At 47.9% G+C, this 17,488-nt stretch overlaps 1 protein-coding gene across 24 annotated transcripts in view; it reads right to left on the reverse strand.

Annotated features, from left to right (window-relative positions):
* Positions 1-3,165: 3,165 nt before the first annotated feature.
* Positions 3,166-17,488, reverse strand: part of NFYC (nuclear transcription factor Y subunit gamma) — a 61,831-nt gene continuing 47,508 nt past the window's right edge. For 12 of the 24 annotated variants that reach the window (XM_081055210.1, XM_081055214.1, XM_081055230.1 and 9 more), the window contains 5 exons: positions 15,622-15,795; positions 12,161-12,319; positions 8,155-8,262; positions 5,332-5,391; positions 3,166-4,078 (listed from right to left, as the gene is read on the reverse strand). In XM_081055210.1, the coding sequence (XP_080911336.1) occupies positions 3,959-4,078; positions 5,332-5,391; positions 8,155-8,262; positions 12,161-12,319; positions 15,622-15,795 (621 nt within the window). In that variant the 3' untranslated portion in view covers positions 3,166-3,958. Of the gene's footprint in view, positions 4,388-5,331; positions 5,392-8,154; positions 8,263-12,160; positions 12,320-15,621; positions 15,796-17,488 lie in introns of all 24 variants that reach the window. The other 12 variants (XM_081055218.1, XM_081055227.1, XM_081055226.1 and 9 more) reach the window with 2 other exon arrangements.

Here is a 17,488-nt window from a genome sequence, read left to right on the forward strand (position 1 = left end):
CTAACAGAATGATAGGGGGCCCTTCAGGGCCTACCTTGTGTTTATTGCACGTCTCTCCCATCGCCTCTCCCATCCCTTCCTCCAACCCCACGTAAGCTTCATGAGAGCATGAACCTTGCCTGGCTAGTTTTCAGCTGTCTTCACGATGTCCAAAATAATGTCTGACCCACAGAAAGTGCCAAATAAATATTTGCTGAATAACAGTGTATTTGAGCACTAATAACAGAGGCTGTATACGTTGCTATGGAAGCATCAAAGAGGTCTTCACTAACTCTGCTCCAGAAATTAGAGGTTTCTCAGCGAGGGCCATTAAATTGGGCCTTGATGGACGTATAGGAGATCAGTAAGTGGAAAAGGAAATAAAAGGACATTCCAGGCATTGGGGCCAGTACATTCTGAAAACATGGAAGTAAGTTCAGGGACGAGTGAGTAATTGAGTGTGGCAGGAGCATAGAGTGCAGGAGAGGAGAGTGGAAAGACACAAAGCTGGGGAAGATAGGGCCTTGAGTGAACTTGGGCTATCAGAAAGTCCTTATTAAAATCGAACCACCTACACTGATCTACTACTCTGGAGAGGGTATTAGATCAGCCCTCACTGTTGCCCTAGGGAGGCCCCTCCCTTCAAAAGTTAAGGGTCTTATCAGGCAGGGGCCAAAGATCTATGACCCACTGAGAAAGGGGATAGTCATACCCCTGTAGTTCCTAGAATTTTCTCAGGTTGGATGAGGGTGGGATAGAGCTTCTCCCAGAAACTTGGGTGGGTGCTACATGCTGCCCCCTTGTGGCCTCAGCAGAATTGAGCGGCAAGGAGGCCGGCCAGGTGGTCTGCTGGTAATCCCAGGGGCCTCTAGAATCCTGCGTCAGCCTCCAGGAAAGTTATCTGAACCACCAGCTGTCCACAGACTAGATCCAATTGCTTTATTTATTCCAAATATATTCAAGGCTGAGCCAATGAGTTTGAGAAGTTAGAGCAAAGAGTTCACATTTAGTAAAGTCTTGTTCTTTCTCACACATGCACACATTGTGTATGCGCAGGGGGTCAGGAGACCAACGTTTTGGTTTCTCCACCCCTATTCACGGAGTGACCTTGGGAAAGTCACTGCTCTTCGCTGGGCCTCCTAAATCTCCATCTATAACACAGGGATCACAATCCCTCTTCCTGTGTCTCCTGCAGGGTCACTGTGAAGATCATCAGGAGGACAAATGCCGCAAGTGCTAGGAAAAATGTTTAAAGAGTGCTCCGGATGTAAGGGGATCGTGCTGGGTATTAGATAGGGGCTCTCTTGGGCTGCACCGCAGTGTTTGTTTACACCCAGATGGGCCCTGCTGGCGGGGAAATTTAAAGGGAACGTGCTCAGCAAGGAAGCTGCTTGCCAATCACAACTGATCGAAACATCCCCAAATAAGAATGGAAGTCTATGGGAAAATGGGGACCCATTGATTGGCCCGTTTCCAATTATGCTTAGATTTTCAGGAAAATCAAAGAGCAGCAAGGTGGGACTAGTGCAGTGGCCTCCACATGGGGGGGTTCGCCAGGAAATGAAATAGCGGAGCTTCTTTCTGCCTCGTCTCTGAGGCCAGTGACCCTTCTGTGCACTTGAGTTCACTCTTCCTTTCTTGCATTCTCTCCACGTGGGGCTGGGCACACCCCTACCGTGTTTCCCCGTGAATAAGACCTGCCCGGAAAATAAGCCCTAGCATGATTTTTCAGGATGACGTCCCCTGTACATAAGCCCTAATGCGTCTTTTGGAGCAAAAATTAGTATGACCCGTCTTATTTTTGGGGAAACACGGTTATCAGTGAACGCTTGCATGTTTCACTGAACGTGTCTGGGTACAGGACAGATAACCTCCTTCTGAAAATTCCAGAGCTAGAATGAAGATAACTGGATGGGGGGGGGCACTGAACTTGGGAGTCAGAAGCCTGTGGAGCTGCTCCAGCTTGTGGGGGCAGATCTACCGACTTCTCATGGTGATGGTTTGTTTCACCTACCCTGATGACACCGGAGGGGTACCATGTGTCCCAAACCTTAAAACTAGTAAAATGTTTGCTTTTGCAAAAGAATGTTATTTTTCTTCCTTTTATAGTGTGAATCTCTTACCTGGTCCCAGCTGTTTTTTTCTTTGTTTGAAGGCCAGGAAGCCCAGGAAGGCCAGGATGATATGTGAAACCTAATTCGAACAACTATACAGGTCTTTACAGCCAGAATACTTATTTTCTATGAGCCTGACTTCCTACTCAATTATCTTATTCCTAATTCTGAGTTATCATACTTTATGTCATTGCATGTTTTCAATGCAAATCATCTTAAACTTTCTTGTGGAGTAAGGTGAAGTACATTTGGGTAAATGATTGAAAATGAAATAGATGACACAGATGTCCAAATACGTACCACAGTTGACAGAAGGGACTATTTGGTGAGGGAATTGTAAGGGCATTGAGGTCAGACTGGAAATCATCTAATATTAAAGCCTCTTTCCATCCCCACCCCATACCTTGAGACAGTCCCAAAGAAAAGGGAGTTGCCCAAGGTTTTATGGCATATTACTGTCAGAGAAGAAATTCCTACTTTTCTGTGATCTTTCCATGACAACAGCCCTCATTCTAGTTGGAAGGATGGCATGGTGAAGGTAAGGAAGATGGCTCACCAAATGGCCTGTGTGGCCAATGCAGTGGAATGCTCTGTTCTTCCTGCATCAATAGGATATAGGACCCTTCTGATCTGCTGGCTGACAAGGGGCTTGGGCTGCCTTCCACGGCAGATGCCACTGGGCATGGCCACAGTGGGCAACTGAGCCAGCCTGTGCCAAGGCAGGACTGGAAAGATTGACCCGGGTCTTTGTTTGAACGATAGAGACAGCTTTCTCCACGACAGATGTGCTCTTGACCCTCAACCAAACAGGACACAGCTGAACCTGGCCCACGTGTGGGAGTCCAGGAAGCAAGGCAGGCAGACACCTCTGAGCAGCAGATAGATTCTGATGAAGCTCGCTTTTAAAATCAGCTGAAGACCTCAGTTTGAATCAGATGCCTAAGTTCCCTTAGCTTTTTTTCACAAGGGTCTCCCTCCTCAGACACCCAACCCAAGGGCAAACAAACTTTTCCAAGCCTTTCCCAAGCAAAGTGGCCCCATGAATGCCCCCAGGCACAGAAACTCAGACTCTAAATTATCTAAAATGAGGTTTATTGCATATCATGCAATTTGAAGTCCATGCAGCAAAGGAGACCAGCACAATTTGGTATGCATTTAAAAAATAAAATGAAAAATGGGGGGGCTAGGGGTAAATACACAAAGTTCTAGTCTCCCTGGGTCCCTGGGAGAGTAGGTTTGGGAATGAAACCATCCCCTCTCCACAGCGAATGAGTTCATCTCTTAAATGCAAGGAATGTTTCCATGGCCTCTGGATGCAGATACACAGCTCTGGAGCAAGGGCAGGGCCAAGGGGCGCACGGCTAACGAGAAGCAGTGGCTAAGGAGAAGCAGCTAACGCAGTCACCTAATTTAATCTGAGGGCAGAACAAGGTGTCAAACCCTGGGGCAGCAGCTGTTCCAAGAGTTAGGAGATAATACACACGTATGAGATTCGTTCCTAAAACGTAGCGGTGGTGAAGAACCAAAAAAAGGAAAACAAAAGAAATATTTCTTCACACTCTTCAAGAAAATGCCATAAATATGTTATTTAATATTTCATTTCGTAGCATTCATTGGATACACACACAGCTCAACATACTGAAATATTGATTCCTTGGAGAAAAAAAGGAAAACAAGGAAATAAAAAATGTCGCATCTTTCTGTTGGAGAATCTTGGCCCCCAGGCGTGGGGGGAAGTGCACCAGTGTCCTAGCCTGCAGGAGGCGCTGAGGTCGGTGGTCCTCGGGGAGGGACGCTGTGCCCACTGCCCGGGGCTGTATGGCAAAAACTGTGTTGGGTGTCCTTGGCCTTGCCAGCTCAGGCCCTCAGTCTCCGGTCACTTGGGGGGCCTGCCCGTCGGAGGGCTGGTTGGCTGACTGGATGAACATGGGCTGGGCGAGGTCCTGGCCAGCAGGCATGGTGACTTGCTGGATCTGGTAGAGCTGCTGCGAGGGGTGGAGAGGAGAGAGTGAGGTCACCCCTGGGAGAGGGGCATGCAGCTCCCTATGGGCCTCAAGTTGGTTGGGGGCCCCAGACACCTCAACCACCACCCACTGCGAGGCGTCAGAGGAAGGAGGGGACGTGGCGCTCTGCTGGGGGTGGGAGCAGCAGACACAGGAGTCACCAGCTGGGTGTGGGGGGGGTGTAGTGGGCGGGGAAGAGGTGCAGGGAGTTGCACTTCCTGTGGCTTTCACTTCTCTGGGCTCTGCCTCTCCAGTGAGCTCAGAGCCTCGAGCTTGCTGCACGCTGTTCCTCTGTGACAAACACAAGCAATTCGAAGCACTGTACCGGCAGCTTGGAAGTCAGCGTTTCCCCCCTCGCAGTGATTCTCACTGGCAGGGCAGTGGGATTCCCCTCTCCCCTGCTCTCCTCAGAGTGTGGGGCTCAGGAGGGGGCTACACTGAGCCTGCAGTGCCGTCGTGCCCTGCCGCGGAGGCTGCCTGGGTTACATACTTCCTACAGCCACGCCGCGTGAGCGGTGACGATGCTCACAGAGCTACTATGGGAGCTCAGGGCCACTGGACACTGGCTTCTCAGGCACCCCCAAAAGGAACCAAAAGCCAAGACCTCCTGCCACAGGAGCCCCAACATGTGAGCCCAGCACAGAGGTGGGTGATGCAGCTCCTCTCCCTTCTGGGCAGCTCGGAACACAAGCCTGGGTGTGTCATCCTGTCATGTCCACAGGGGTGTCTGGGACCACAGTATAAGGGGCAAGGAGGAGGGAAAGGGAAGAGTCCTTCCTCATGCGGGTTTAGAATTACTGAATTCCAGGTCCTGAGAGAGGCTGAGAGATCACACGTTCTCTGCATTTCAACTAACTCATGCTATGAAAAAGCAGCAGGGCTTAGAGTAAAACTAGTTCTACAGAGGGAAACAGGAGACTGTTCTAGTCCTGGTTCTGCAATGAACAGCTGAGTGAGCATGGAAAAGGTACTTCCCATCTCTAGGGCTCAGTTTACTCATCTATAAAATGGGGATTTGGCTATATGTCCAAGATTATGTTCAGGCTCCACAAGTCTATAAATCTAAAGGATAGGCATCCTGATTTAAAGACTATACTTGTTTTAACAGTTTCTGTCCACTCATTGTTAACAGAAGATGGGACAGCTCCCTAGCCATCCAAACCCACAGATGTCATCCACTACCCACCCCCTGCCAACTTCTCACCCTCTGCCCCTGCCCGGGCTGGATATCCTACCTGCCCATCTGTGAACTGGCTGAACTGCTGCTGTCCTTGCTGGACCTCTGTCTGTGTGATCTGTAGGAATCAAGATGGCAGAGTAGGCAGGTAAGCTGAGGGTCTGGTCCACCAGCCCACCACCCAGGACAGGGTCATGAAGATCAAATGAGATACTGCATATAAAGTGCCGGGAAGGAGGCCTGGCATAGAACAGGTGCTTGATCAGTAGAAGGAAAGCAAGGGTCCCTCCCCACCCCCTAACACTGAAGGCAATTTAGAGTTGGTACCACACAGAAGACCGTGGAGCCCGTTAACACACAACTTCTACAATCACCTCTCTTAATGGCTGCCTGTGCCCCTCCCCCCACCAACCCAAGATCTTTCCAGGACCTGAGGCTCAAATCAAACAAAACACCTAGCTCCTAGGTGCCAACACGAGAGGGCACAACATTTATGGTTTAGGCAGAAACCCTAAGTTTTTCAGCCAGTGAAGGCGGATCACAAAACACTGGGCAAAGTGGTGAGTGGTCCCTTTCATTCTTGGAAGGTGGGCTCCAAACCAAACCCGTTATCACCCAGATTATCTGACTGGAATATGAAACACCCTGGCGAGCAGGTGGCCTTGGCCCTAAAAGCCCTTGTGGCACACCTATGAAGTACTTTTTCCGATAGTGGCCACGTGCAGCCCTCTGGGCCAAGGGCGAGGGGGTGGGGGTGGGGGAAGCAAGGAAAACATTTATCACATGCACTTAAAATCTTCGACGTGGATTTTAAAAGAAATTTACTGACATGTAGAACTGCATTATATAATGCCAGCTGCTGGAGACAGCTTGGTAGACTAGAAAGAAAACTGAAGCATGCTTGTGTGCATACGTGTATGGAACATTTGACTAGTAACGTTCTCTGTGCACCATCTCCTGGAATCATTATAGCCAACCTGCAAGGTAAAGACTGTCCTCTCAAGTGTCCTTACAACGGCCAAAAACAGCCCATCAGGCCTCTCCATGAGGCTGAGGAGCAAGAAGGGCACAGGTGTGAAAGAGCTTCATCAAGACTTCTTACTACTGTTTCTTGTTTGGGGTCTTTCTCCTCCTACCAGTCTCTAAGCTGCTTGAGGGCAGGAGTCAAGCTTTGTCTCTATAGCTCCCAGTGCAAAGTAAGTATTCAAGAAATGTCTGCAGAATAAATGAACGACTGAGAAAAATGGAAAATATTCCTCATCGCTGAGAAGGTGAACTGTGCCAAGACCAGCAGGATTGTCCTTCACATCCGCTGAGAAGAAAATTTCATTTACCTTTAAATTCCATTTACATATTATTTATTCAGCATTCATTCAACAAACATTTACAGAGCACCTAAGTGCCGGCTGTCACAACTACAATCTGTTATTATGTAGACCCTGACGCCCTCAGGTGCCCTCTTCTTGCTTCTCCCCCTCCTCTCTGTACACTCAACTCTCCCACTTTCTGGCTATAGTTTGTGGTTCTAAAACTGATGTCTGGAGAGCCAAAAACTCTACTTTCTCATTTCCTCCCACCCCCATGCCATAAAAACTTTTTGGATCCTACGTTAGAATTTTTAAAAAAGAGAAAGGGGTAACTAAGGGTGTGACCAGTCTTGAGATCTGATTCCATGTCAGTGAGCCCCAAGGAAATTAGGGGAAAGCCCAAGTCCTTCTGTGAGCCTTCAATGATCCCAGAGACAGAACAGAAACAGACTCAGATACAGAGGACGAATTGATGGTTGCCAGATACAAGTGGGGCTTGGAGAGCTGGGTGAAAAACGGGAAGGGATTAAGAAATACAAATGGGTAGTTACAAAACACTCAAGGGGATATAAAGTAAAGCATATGGAATGCAGTCAGTAATATGGTAGTAACTATGTACAGTGCCAGGTGGGTACTAGTCAGGGGGTCACTTAAATTACATAAATGTCTAACCACTATGCTATACACCTGAAACTAATATGAAATGCTACTGAATGTCAACTGTAAAAAAACTGTAAAAAAAAGTAAAAAAATTAAAAAAATTAAAAATGAAATGGAATTAACAGTAAAACAAAACAAAACAAAAACGCAAACACAAAAGCCGATCCCAGAGACTAGAGGAACTCTTGCTTTTGGCTCCTTCCTCCCGTTTTCCCAAATGAGACCTTCGGAGACCTGCTCTACAAACTCAGCTCTGCCACCACTGTCAATAGATACATCATCAGAAATGCAACTGGGCCAGACAGGCCCAGCTCTTAAACGATCGCTGCTTTTTTTGGGTCTGAGGCAAAAGAATGCATTAACAATCCTCCCCCTGACCAGCATCCCCTGCAAATGATGCTCAAGCCCCCCGAGCCCAGGGAGGCAGCCCCCTCAGTACCTGTGGCTCACAGCCTTCAATATCCTAGGACATGAGAGGAGATGAGGGGGGCAATCTCCGGTCAGGGATGCACGAGGAGGTGGGGATAAAACCTAAGTAAGCTTTCCAGAGGGCATAGGAGATGCCGGAACACAACAGCTGCTCAGGTTTAAAGATGGGGAACTCAGCCTGACGATAATGCAGTCTATCAAAAGGCTCCCTCTGGTCAGACATACGTGCACACACATCAGGCTTTCTTCAAGTATCCCCGAGATTTCCCTGCCTTGTATTTCTTTGTCCCTCGAGAACAAGATGGTAAGAGACACACTTAGAATACAATCCTCCCCAAAAATCCCACCTGTCCCTTGGGGTGCAGAAAAGATGTGCAGGGTGTGGAGGTGGCCCTTTCTGAAGGACAAGGTGGCATGAGAGTTGTGTGCTGAGCACTCCTTTCCAGCCAGAAGCCAACCCCACCCCGCATCTCTGGGGTACGTACCTGTTGAGCATTGGTGGCAAGCGTCTGGATCTGTCCCTGCACAACCTGGGTGCCTGATACAGGCTGGGCTAAGCGAATGTACTGCAGCTGGCCGGCGTTCAGCTGCACCTGGGGCGGGGGCGGGGGCAGAGACAAACAGACCACAGAATATTTAGTGCGACCTCACACAGGCGAACTTTTTTTTTTTTTTTTAAGATTTTATTGGGGAAGTGGAACAGGACTTTATTGGGGAACAGTGTGTACTTCCAGGACTTTCTTTCCAAGTCAAGTTGTTGTCCTTTCACTCTTAGTTCTGGAGGGTGCAGCCCAGCTCCAGGTTCAGTTGCCGTTGCTAATTGCAGGGGGCGCAGCCCACCATCCCTTGTGAGAGTCGAACCAGCAACCTTGTGGTTGAGAGCCCGCGCTCCAACCAACTGAGCCATCCGGGGGGCAGCTCAGCTCAAGGTGCCGTGTTCAATCTTAGTTGCAGGGGGCCGAGCCCACCATCCCTTGCGGGACTTGAGGAGTTGAACCGGCAACCTTGTGGTTGAGAGCCCACTGGCCCATGTGGGAATTGAACCGGCAGCCTTCGGAGTTAGGAGCATGGAGCTCCAACCGCCTGAGCCACCGGGCTGGCCCAGGCGAACTTTTCATGACCAGAGAGGATGACTATCCCCGACCCTCGAGCCCTCCAAAGAAGCCTACCCTGAAAAGTTCCTTTTCAATGGAGGTCAAAACAAGCAAAACCAGAGCTGCGCCCTCCACAACTAAGACTGAAAGAACAACAACTTGAAGCTGAACAGCACCCTCCACAACTAAGATTGAAAGGACAACAACTTGACTTGGAAAAAAAGGCCTGGAAGTGCACACTGTTCCCCAATAAAGTCCTGTTCCCCTTCCCCAATAAAAAACAATCTTTAAAACAAAAGCAAAACCATAACATCCCCACCCACAAGTCACCCAACGCAAAAAAGGGGATGTTCTCTGAATGGACTCTGGAAAAAATCCCCCAAGGATCTTGTTGGATATGTAACAACAGCGTGGCTGCACCCTAGACATTCACTGGCTCTTAGCTGTTTGCGCAGTTTATCTGCGGATCTTATCCTAAAGGCTGTCTGACATTATCTGAATGCTGTCCGTTCAGTGTGGGCATATCTCTCCTCCGTCTCCACACTTCTCCACCCGTTCCCGGAAATGCTGATCTAACACTGAGGTGAGCTCTAGTGTCTGCCAGGAGCCCAAAGCACACGGCCATCACTCTCGGCAGGCACCACAGCCCCAGTGCTGCCCAACTCCACGCTGCACATCTTGGAAGAAAAGGCTGGCCTGCTTTACTCTCTGTGCCCAGGAGCCAGGACCAATGCGGGTCTGTGGGACTTTTAGGATCCCTGGTGTTCAGCACTAGCTTCAGGCCAAACGCCTCCCAAGAGGAAGCTGAATCAATAAACCTTTTACAGAAAACCCCATCATGGGAAACCAAAGCTACAAAAATGCCCTTAGAGTCCCTCATGCTTAAGATTAAGTCTCAGATAATACAATAATACCATATGCTGCATTTAATTGTGTGCTAAAAGCCTTAACTCAGACTCTTAACGCTCAGTGTACCATGGAAGTTTTAGTGCTTTGAGTGTGGGGGTGAAGAAAGGACCAGGGTGGCTACAACACAAGAGGAAGTGTGGCTCGATCAGCAGGGGAAGACCGCAGACATTCATGCTCAGGAGCTGGGGGTGAAAGAGATTCCAGGAATCCAGCAGATTTGGTCTCTATCTGGGGGTCCAGACACCACCCGCCCTGCTGTCCAGCCTCCCTTTGTTGCAAGGGTGAGCTTCTTGAGGCTAACAGGCAAGTCATGCCTCTTTGTCCTGCAGCAAATGTTCCTCTTGCTGTGAAGAGCTAATGTCATTGCGAGGAATTTTACTTCCACGAGAGAAATACTGATAAGATGAAGCCGCACACCTGCATGCAGTGTTAAATCACATTGCTTCTCTGAAACCACTAGCCTCAAGAAGGATTGGAACCACCAAGAAAAACTAATCCTGAAGTTCCTGGTAGATCATTCCAGAATTGTCCGCTTAAGGTACGATGAAGGGCAATAAAATCTACACCTGTTTAAAAAGCTGGTTCAAAGGAGATACGGCATGATATTGTGACCTGTAGTCATTTATTTCCTGAGAATATGCCAAGAGTTGCTGCTGGGAAATTGTGATGCAAAGCCTCAAATCCCCACCTCAATCACATGAGGCGCTTCCAGGCAACGTTAAGATGCTTGTGGGGATGGAGGCAGCTGGGCAGAGGCTTGGGAGATCTCATCTGCTGAGACTGATGGTACCTGGTCCCGAGTCACCAGAACTCCACCCAAGGCACATGGGATGAAAGACTAAAGCTTTGTCCCAGGAATGGGGGAAGGTGTACTGATGGCCATAGGGATTTTCCATTTCTCAGCTGGGAAGAGCTCTCTGCAGAAACTCAAATGTGACTGAAAAGCTGCGAGCCAAATAGTTCCAAGCAGTTCTTAGAAGCAAGAAGCTCTTCCGTTAGGCTTAGGTTTAGACATTGGTGGTACAGTCCCTCAGTACTCTACGAGAACAGATCTCTGGGGATCCTCCCAGTTTTTTTTACGTTAATTACAGAGCAAATAAGCCTACCCCTTGGGCTTTTAAGAGAAGCAGGGCTTCCTTCCTGATGGCCATCACTATACAAGCATTCTGATGAGCTCAGAAATGCAGATTCCTGCAGATGGTACCTGAGAGCAGGGAAGACAAGATCCTGAATCCTACATCCAATCTTCTGTGCCAGAGCTCTCTGCCCCCGAGGGTTAAAAACACTAAAGTCACTGCAAAGTGGGAACTCTTCTCTGGCTTAAATGAACTTGGTTTGGTGCCTTCACATGAATGGAAACTATTCAGGAGAGGGCTTAGGGTTGGTGGCTGAAACAGTGAGATGAGGGACCTGGAACTGATGGAGTGAGTGTGAGTGTGTGTGCAAGAGCGAGACGTGTGCGCTTCACTTTCCTAAGCTTTCTCTTGGCCTATTTTTCTGATAATGAGAACACGTCCAAAAACTGTTGAGGATACTTTCCGAGCTTTTTTTCAGAGAGGAAGTGGTTAATCAAGTCCAAGTGAATTTCTATATCAGCCTACATTTCATTTACAATAGGAAGGGCAAGGCGCAGGAAATAGGACTGCTCCATGTCACTCACTTTCCACATTTTTTTGGTGGCAAGATGACCAATGTATAGATGGCAAGTGTTAAGACACAGATATTTTTTACAAAAGAACGAGTACAAGTGAAAAAGCCAACAAATCTGAGAAAAGAAATCCCTCAAGGCACACAGGAAGCAGCAATCCACAGTGAAGGAATGGGTAAGTTAAACGAAAGCCAAAAATACACTTTGCTGCAGGCTCCACTGGGAACTGACTCATGAATATGCAACAAGTGTATTTATGGCTTTCCCTATACACCGCCCTCTTATTCTCTGCTAATCAAAAGACAGGACTGCCTCCCAGGGCCTTTGGGCCTAAGCATGGAATAGTGGTTACAATGATTTCTCTGTGTGGCTGAAGTGAGGGGAAATCAGAGGAACTGCCCCAAGTGGGGAACCTGAACCTGGGTTAAAGGAAAGCAGTGAGTACACAGTGAAGCAAGTTGTGGTCTGAGGGAGTGGCAATATAGCTTGAAAAAAAGTATGTATGTACGTATGTGTATTACATACATATACACACAAAATATACACATACGTATGTATCTGTGTTACACACACAAAATATATACATATGCACACACATATACACAATATTTTATACAGAAGGTGACAAAAATATGTATCCACATTTTAAGAAAGGAAAAAACTGTATTAAAATTACAATACTCAGTATATACTGATAACAAAAGATGAACACAAGTCCCGTATGTACACTTTCTTGGCAGCCCTGGCATACGTGTCTACATTCAGGTATGAAAACCCTCCCATATTCCTGTTGTGATGCTGCGCGGTGCCACGCACGTCCTGAGGAAGCACAGGGCTTACCGGGATCTGCTGGATCTCGCCCGTGTTCGTGATGATCTGCTGCATCACCTGCATGGTCTGTCCAGTGCTGCTCTGGGCCTGCTGCGCCTGACCCTGTGGCTGGGCCTGGACTATCTGCACCTGCTGACCTTCTCCAACCTGCATGGTCACTGGTGTGCTCTGGAAAGAAGAGTCATGAGAGCTGACGGAGCACTGGCTCAGAGTTAGTAAGTAGGCTTCTCAAGGGGTTAATAATGCGCAGCTAACTAGGAGCAAACCCTCTCCACGAATGCCTAAACTTATCTCAACACTAACAGGAATTCTCAACTTACAGAGTCCTTTGGTAGAGCACTGAAAGCTGTTACTCTCCAAAATAAAAGGTAGGAAAGCCAAACAGATTTTTAGACTCATGGTACAGAATATTTTCCTGGGCCCTCACCATTTCCACACTTCAAATGAAATGCTGCAACTTTTCACAGTCATTTCAGTGATAATAAGCACATACGATACAAAGATATCAACAGCAACCAAGACAGTTCAGAGAAACGGCCGAAGTCAAGTCTGGAGCAGATGAATTTGGAGGGCAAACTAAATGGAAAGTGGGGTCAGTACGAATTGACTAAATTCAGGATTCTGTGCTCCTTCTTAGGCTTGCAAGACATTGGAAGGAAAATGATGTGCACACTGATTTTCACCCCCATTCAGGCAGCCGAGCGGCTCCAGCCTGCGCCAGTCAGCCAGCTGATCACAGCAAGGCTGCCGTGGGAGTGGCAAACAGGCTAACACTCTGTGGACAACGGAAACTGTTAAGACCTGGATCTTAACTGAGGCTACACCTAAGTAACAGAATTTAATACAGCAAGAATTTTAACTTTCTAGAAACACGTATCTCAGATTTAAGAAATTTCTGTCTAATGTGTATGGCTTGGCTGATTCTGTGTCTCTGACACACACTTGGTGGATTGCAGTCCTATGAAACTACTCCTTTCAGAGATGGTAAAGACTTGAGCTGTCAAAAGGGTCAGTCATTTTTCTTCAAATCTCAAAACTTAACGTTAGCCCTAGATGTGACCTGTACAGCATACCTTGCTCATCTCATGGTAGGGATGGGGGGAGGGGGGTAGCGAATAGTGGTTTTAAGTGGTGGTGGTGGTGGTTGTACTGGCGAGTGGTGCTGGAGAGCGGTGGTGGGTGGTTAAGAGGAGGGTGGAGCCTTTTAAACTACAGCTATCCCCCCAAGTCCCCTGAGTTGGATATCTCTCCCCTCTTCAGTAAGAGTACTCTGAGTCTCAATGAATCACGGGCTTCAATCGATACTGCTATTCTGATGCTCTTACATTCTGACTGCATAAGTCTATTATGCATCTAAAGTTACAAGGGAAGGGGATGTGTTCTGGGAACTACATATGAGATTCAAGGGATTCCAACGTAAAGAGAAATTAGTACTATGAACTGGAGGAGGGTGGGGAAGAAATGACAACGGGACCTCTGTAAAAATACATGCAGTGGGCTAGGACAACAGGAAACATCTGTTCTCAAACCATGATTTTCAACTCAGCCTATTCCCCAAAACTCCAGGAATAAGTTTTCAATTTTATGACAGAAAACATAGGATTCACTTTTTTGTCAAAATATACGTTCCTTCCAACTTTAATGTGTATTCTGTCCTGCAAAAGATATCGGGACTCAACTTAAAATAACCATTACTACAGAGGTCCAGGGAGGTGTCACACAGTACAAGGCCACCCTGAACCAGCAAGGCAGTGAGACAATAGCTGGAAGGTGCTGGGAGGGACCAACTTCACCATCCTCACAAGCCTTATCAGCTCCAACCTAAGCAAGTCTGGGGTGGCAGAGAAACGGATAGATGAAATTCTTGCTGACTTAAAAATAAAAAAAATGCATTCTGCCTACTCATCATTGTACTCTATCAACTCAATTTTCCTGAGAGGATTTCCAAAGTATTTCTAAATCATTTCTGGAAAATGAGAGCTTGTGTTAGCATGGCAGCTGTCAAATCACGTATGGTGTGCCCTGCTGTTGGGGCACAACAGCCATGAGCTGCTGGGGATGACAGCCAATCAGGGCCAGCCCTTGGCAGACTCCCTTGAAGTTTGCTCCGTACAGGGATAGACTTTGGCAGGTAAAGCTCTCACCACTGCAGAGGCACAAGCATGAGTCAAAGAAGGTCCCTTAGGCGTCCCGGTACAGTGAACTCCTTGAGGCAGGTACCGGGCTGCAATCATCTTTGAACCCGCTTGCCTAGCATGGTGTGTGGCAAAGACCAAGCACTCAATAAATTTATGTTATATGGATTAAAAAATCAGCAGGGAATAAATTTTAAAATCATAATGAATATTTAGATGTACCTCCGCCCCCATTTTTTGTCTTCGAGGCAAAGCCAGTTCCTTACTTGAATACACAGGCTGCCTAGGATGTGTCTTCTATCTTTCCAGACTTGCCTCCATGTTCCCCTGTCCTGACTGCACCCTCTCACCAATCCCTGTGCTGCTTCTCACCCCCAAGCCTTCACTTGTGCTCAGCCCTCTACTGGGAAAACCCTCCTTCCCCTGATTCATTTCCATTATTTCCTCTGAGGCTCATATTATTTCCTTCAGGGAACCTTCTCTGACATCCTCTTCTACCACCTCCCTCACATCTTTGTTAGGTACCCCTTTTGATGCTCTCATAATACCCTCTACACAATCCTAAGAATATCTTACACTTCCCACGAGGCAGTATAATCTTTAAGTATTTGTAGCCCTAACTAGATTGTGAATTCTTAAAAATAGGGACTGTCTTTTTCATGGTTGTTACCGCCAACACATAGCATAGGACTTTATCTACAGAGGATGATCAAGTTTGATGAATATGTAAATTAATGACCAACAGGGAATTTTGATTCAGAGCTCAGAAAAGAGAGTTCTCTGCAGTCTTTCATCATGATCCCCCACAAAGGTGGATATTACGGCTCTCACAACAATTGTATTGGGGAGAGAAAAAAAATCTTGATTACTATTGTAAAAAGAAGTCACTTGACACAAATATTATAGGACAGAGAAATGATGGAGAGAAAGGGAGGAGAGGTATGCAAGCTGGCAATAATGCCTGACCTCCCATTTAAGGGTACAAATGCCAATTCCCGTGTAGACACAGATAGCAGGCATGGAGTCCACTTAAAATACCCTCTACAGAGATGCCACTATTCTTCCTGAGGGCATCATACAGATTTTCTTCCTTCTAAAGTTATTCAGCTCATAGGGATCCTGAGAACATCATGTCCACTGTCCTTTCCTCGTTTGGCCCGAGGAAACCAGGGCCCAGAGAGAACGTCATCTCACTGGCTCAATGTGGGGGAAGCCCAGGTTTCCAGACGCCAAGTCCAGTGCGCTCCGATGATCCGAGAGCCTGTGCCCCAGTCAGGCTTTCGCCATCCCGAGCCCAGCACCGTGCTGGGCAGACCCCCTCCACAGCTGACAGACCTGGCCCTGCTGAGGCTGGGCAATGATGATCTGCCCGGGCTGGATAGTGGTTGTGGAGCTGGTGGTCTGCTGGCCTTGCTGCTGCCCCTGGACTTGGACGGCGGTGGGCTGCTGAGCCAGCGTGAAATAGTACTGCACGGGCTCCGCAGGAGTCACAGACTGGCGCACCTCTTCCTGTGGGGTAGAAGGAGAGGCAGGTAAGAGGAAAAGAACCGACTCAGCAGCCGCCAGAGTGAATTTCCATTCTTCCCCCAAACAGGCTCTGTGCAGTTGCCTGCTGAATGCTGAGCTCTCCACATTTGAAGCCAAGGGAAAGTGGAATTCGAAAGACCAGTTGTGCTAAATCAAACTAAAAATAACAGATTCCATAGGCCTTACAAAACATACAGCCAATTTTCTGAAGCACAGAGTAATCACCCATTGTGTGATGAGTTGCAAATGGGCAAATAATTCCCGTAACTAAAAACCACGCACCAGCAGTGCCTGTCAGTAAATGCTGTCAAGGCCTATGATGTGAGAACAGTGCTAATTGCGAGCACGCAAGATGCTACCCAAATGTCCCACTCGCAGGCCAGCGCCCAGTCTCCCAAACAGGCAGCACTCTCCTTACTTTGCTCCTACTACCTCGGGAGGGACCCAGCAGGGGAAAGGGACATAGGGCTTCTCCTGGGTTGAAATTGCAGAATCAAATGTGAGGATCGAGAGCACCAGTAGGCAAGTGCCCAGCTTTTCGCAGCAGGTCGAGAACTCTGTGGTCACTAGGGCCACCTCTATCCAGTGTCACATCTGGTTCTGGTTGTACTTAGCCGCAGAAGCGCGACCCAGGTGGCCTGAGGGACAGCTCTCGTCTGGGGTGCTGCCTTGGCTGACTAGGGAAGTCGCATTCTGTCCGATCTGCCGGGTGAAGAGACTGTTCCTTCTTCAGCTGACGTTTTCCATGGCAGAAGGAGTAAACAACCCTCTCCCAGCCACCTTGAGCTCACAGCTGAGAGTGTAGGATGTTTACACACACTACGGCATGGTGACAGCCTGAGGGTCCAGGGTTGGTCGGCCCCTGACCACCGACATAAAGATCAGCATCTGCTCCGAAGGACCCTGTGACACATGGTGCCCCTGCCTGGGACAACAAAAACAACAGAAACATACAACTTGGGCTGGCTGAGCAAAAATAACAGCTCCATTTACTCACTTCTTTGTTCTGTGCTAAGTTTGCCAGATTCAAGCAAAGAGGAAAAACCCTCTTCCTCAAGGTACAGAGACCCTGTGGGCTGCCTCAGAGATCCCCCGGTGACATTTATAAAGCTGTACTGACCCCATCCCCATTAGGTAGGTGCCCTCATCAGCGCTTCCACAGCCCTTTCCTCATCACACGTTTCTGTCCTTGCTTGTCACATTCACTGCTTTCCTTGCTAGAATGGAAGCCCACTGAGGGCAAAACCTAGCTCTCTCTTGTCTTCACTGTCCCACCTACAGTCCCTTGTAGGCACCCAAGAAGTGCTTGCTGAATGATGAATAGATTTATAGAGCCAGGCAGACAGAGGTAGGAAATCACAGGCATACCTCATTCTATTATACTTCGCTTTACTGTACTTCACCGGTATTGAGTTTTTATAAACTGAAGGCAAGACCCTCCATCGCAAAAAGATTACAACTTGCTTTATTGAGATACTCACTTCGTTCCAGTGGTCTGCAACTGAACCCACAGTATCTCCCAGGGATGCCTGTGCTTGCTTTATTGTGGTCTGGAACTGAAGTGGCAGTATTTCCAGGGTATGCCTACACTTTTTTTAACCCAAGTTGGTAGTAGGACAAATTCTCTTGAACACAACAGCTGTTACTAACAGAAAAGAGTCCCTAAGCGATCTTT

This window comes from Rhinolophus hipposideros (assembly GCF_964194185.1).
Source record: "Rhinolophus hipposideros genome assembly, chromosome: 8".
Lineage (NCBI taxonomy): Eukaryota > Metazoa > Chordata > Mammalia > Chiroptera > Rhinolophidae > Rhinolophus > Rhinolophus hipposideros.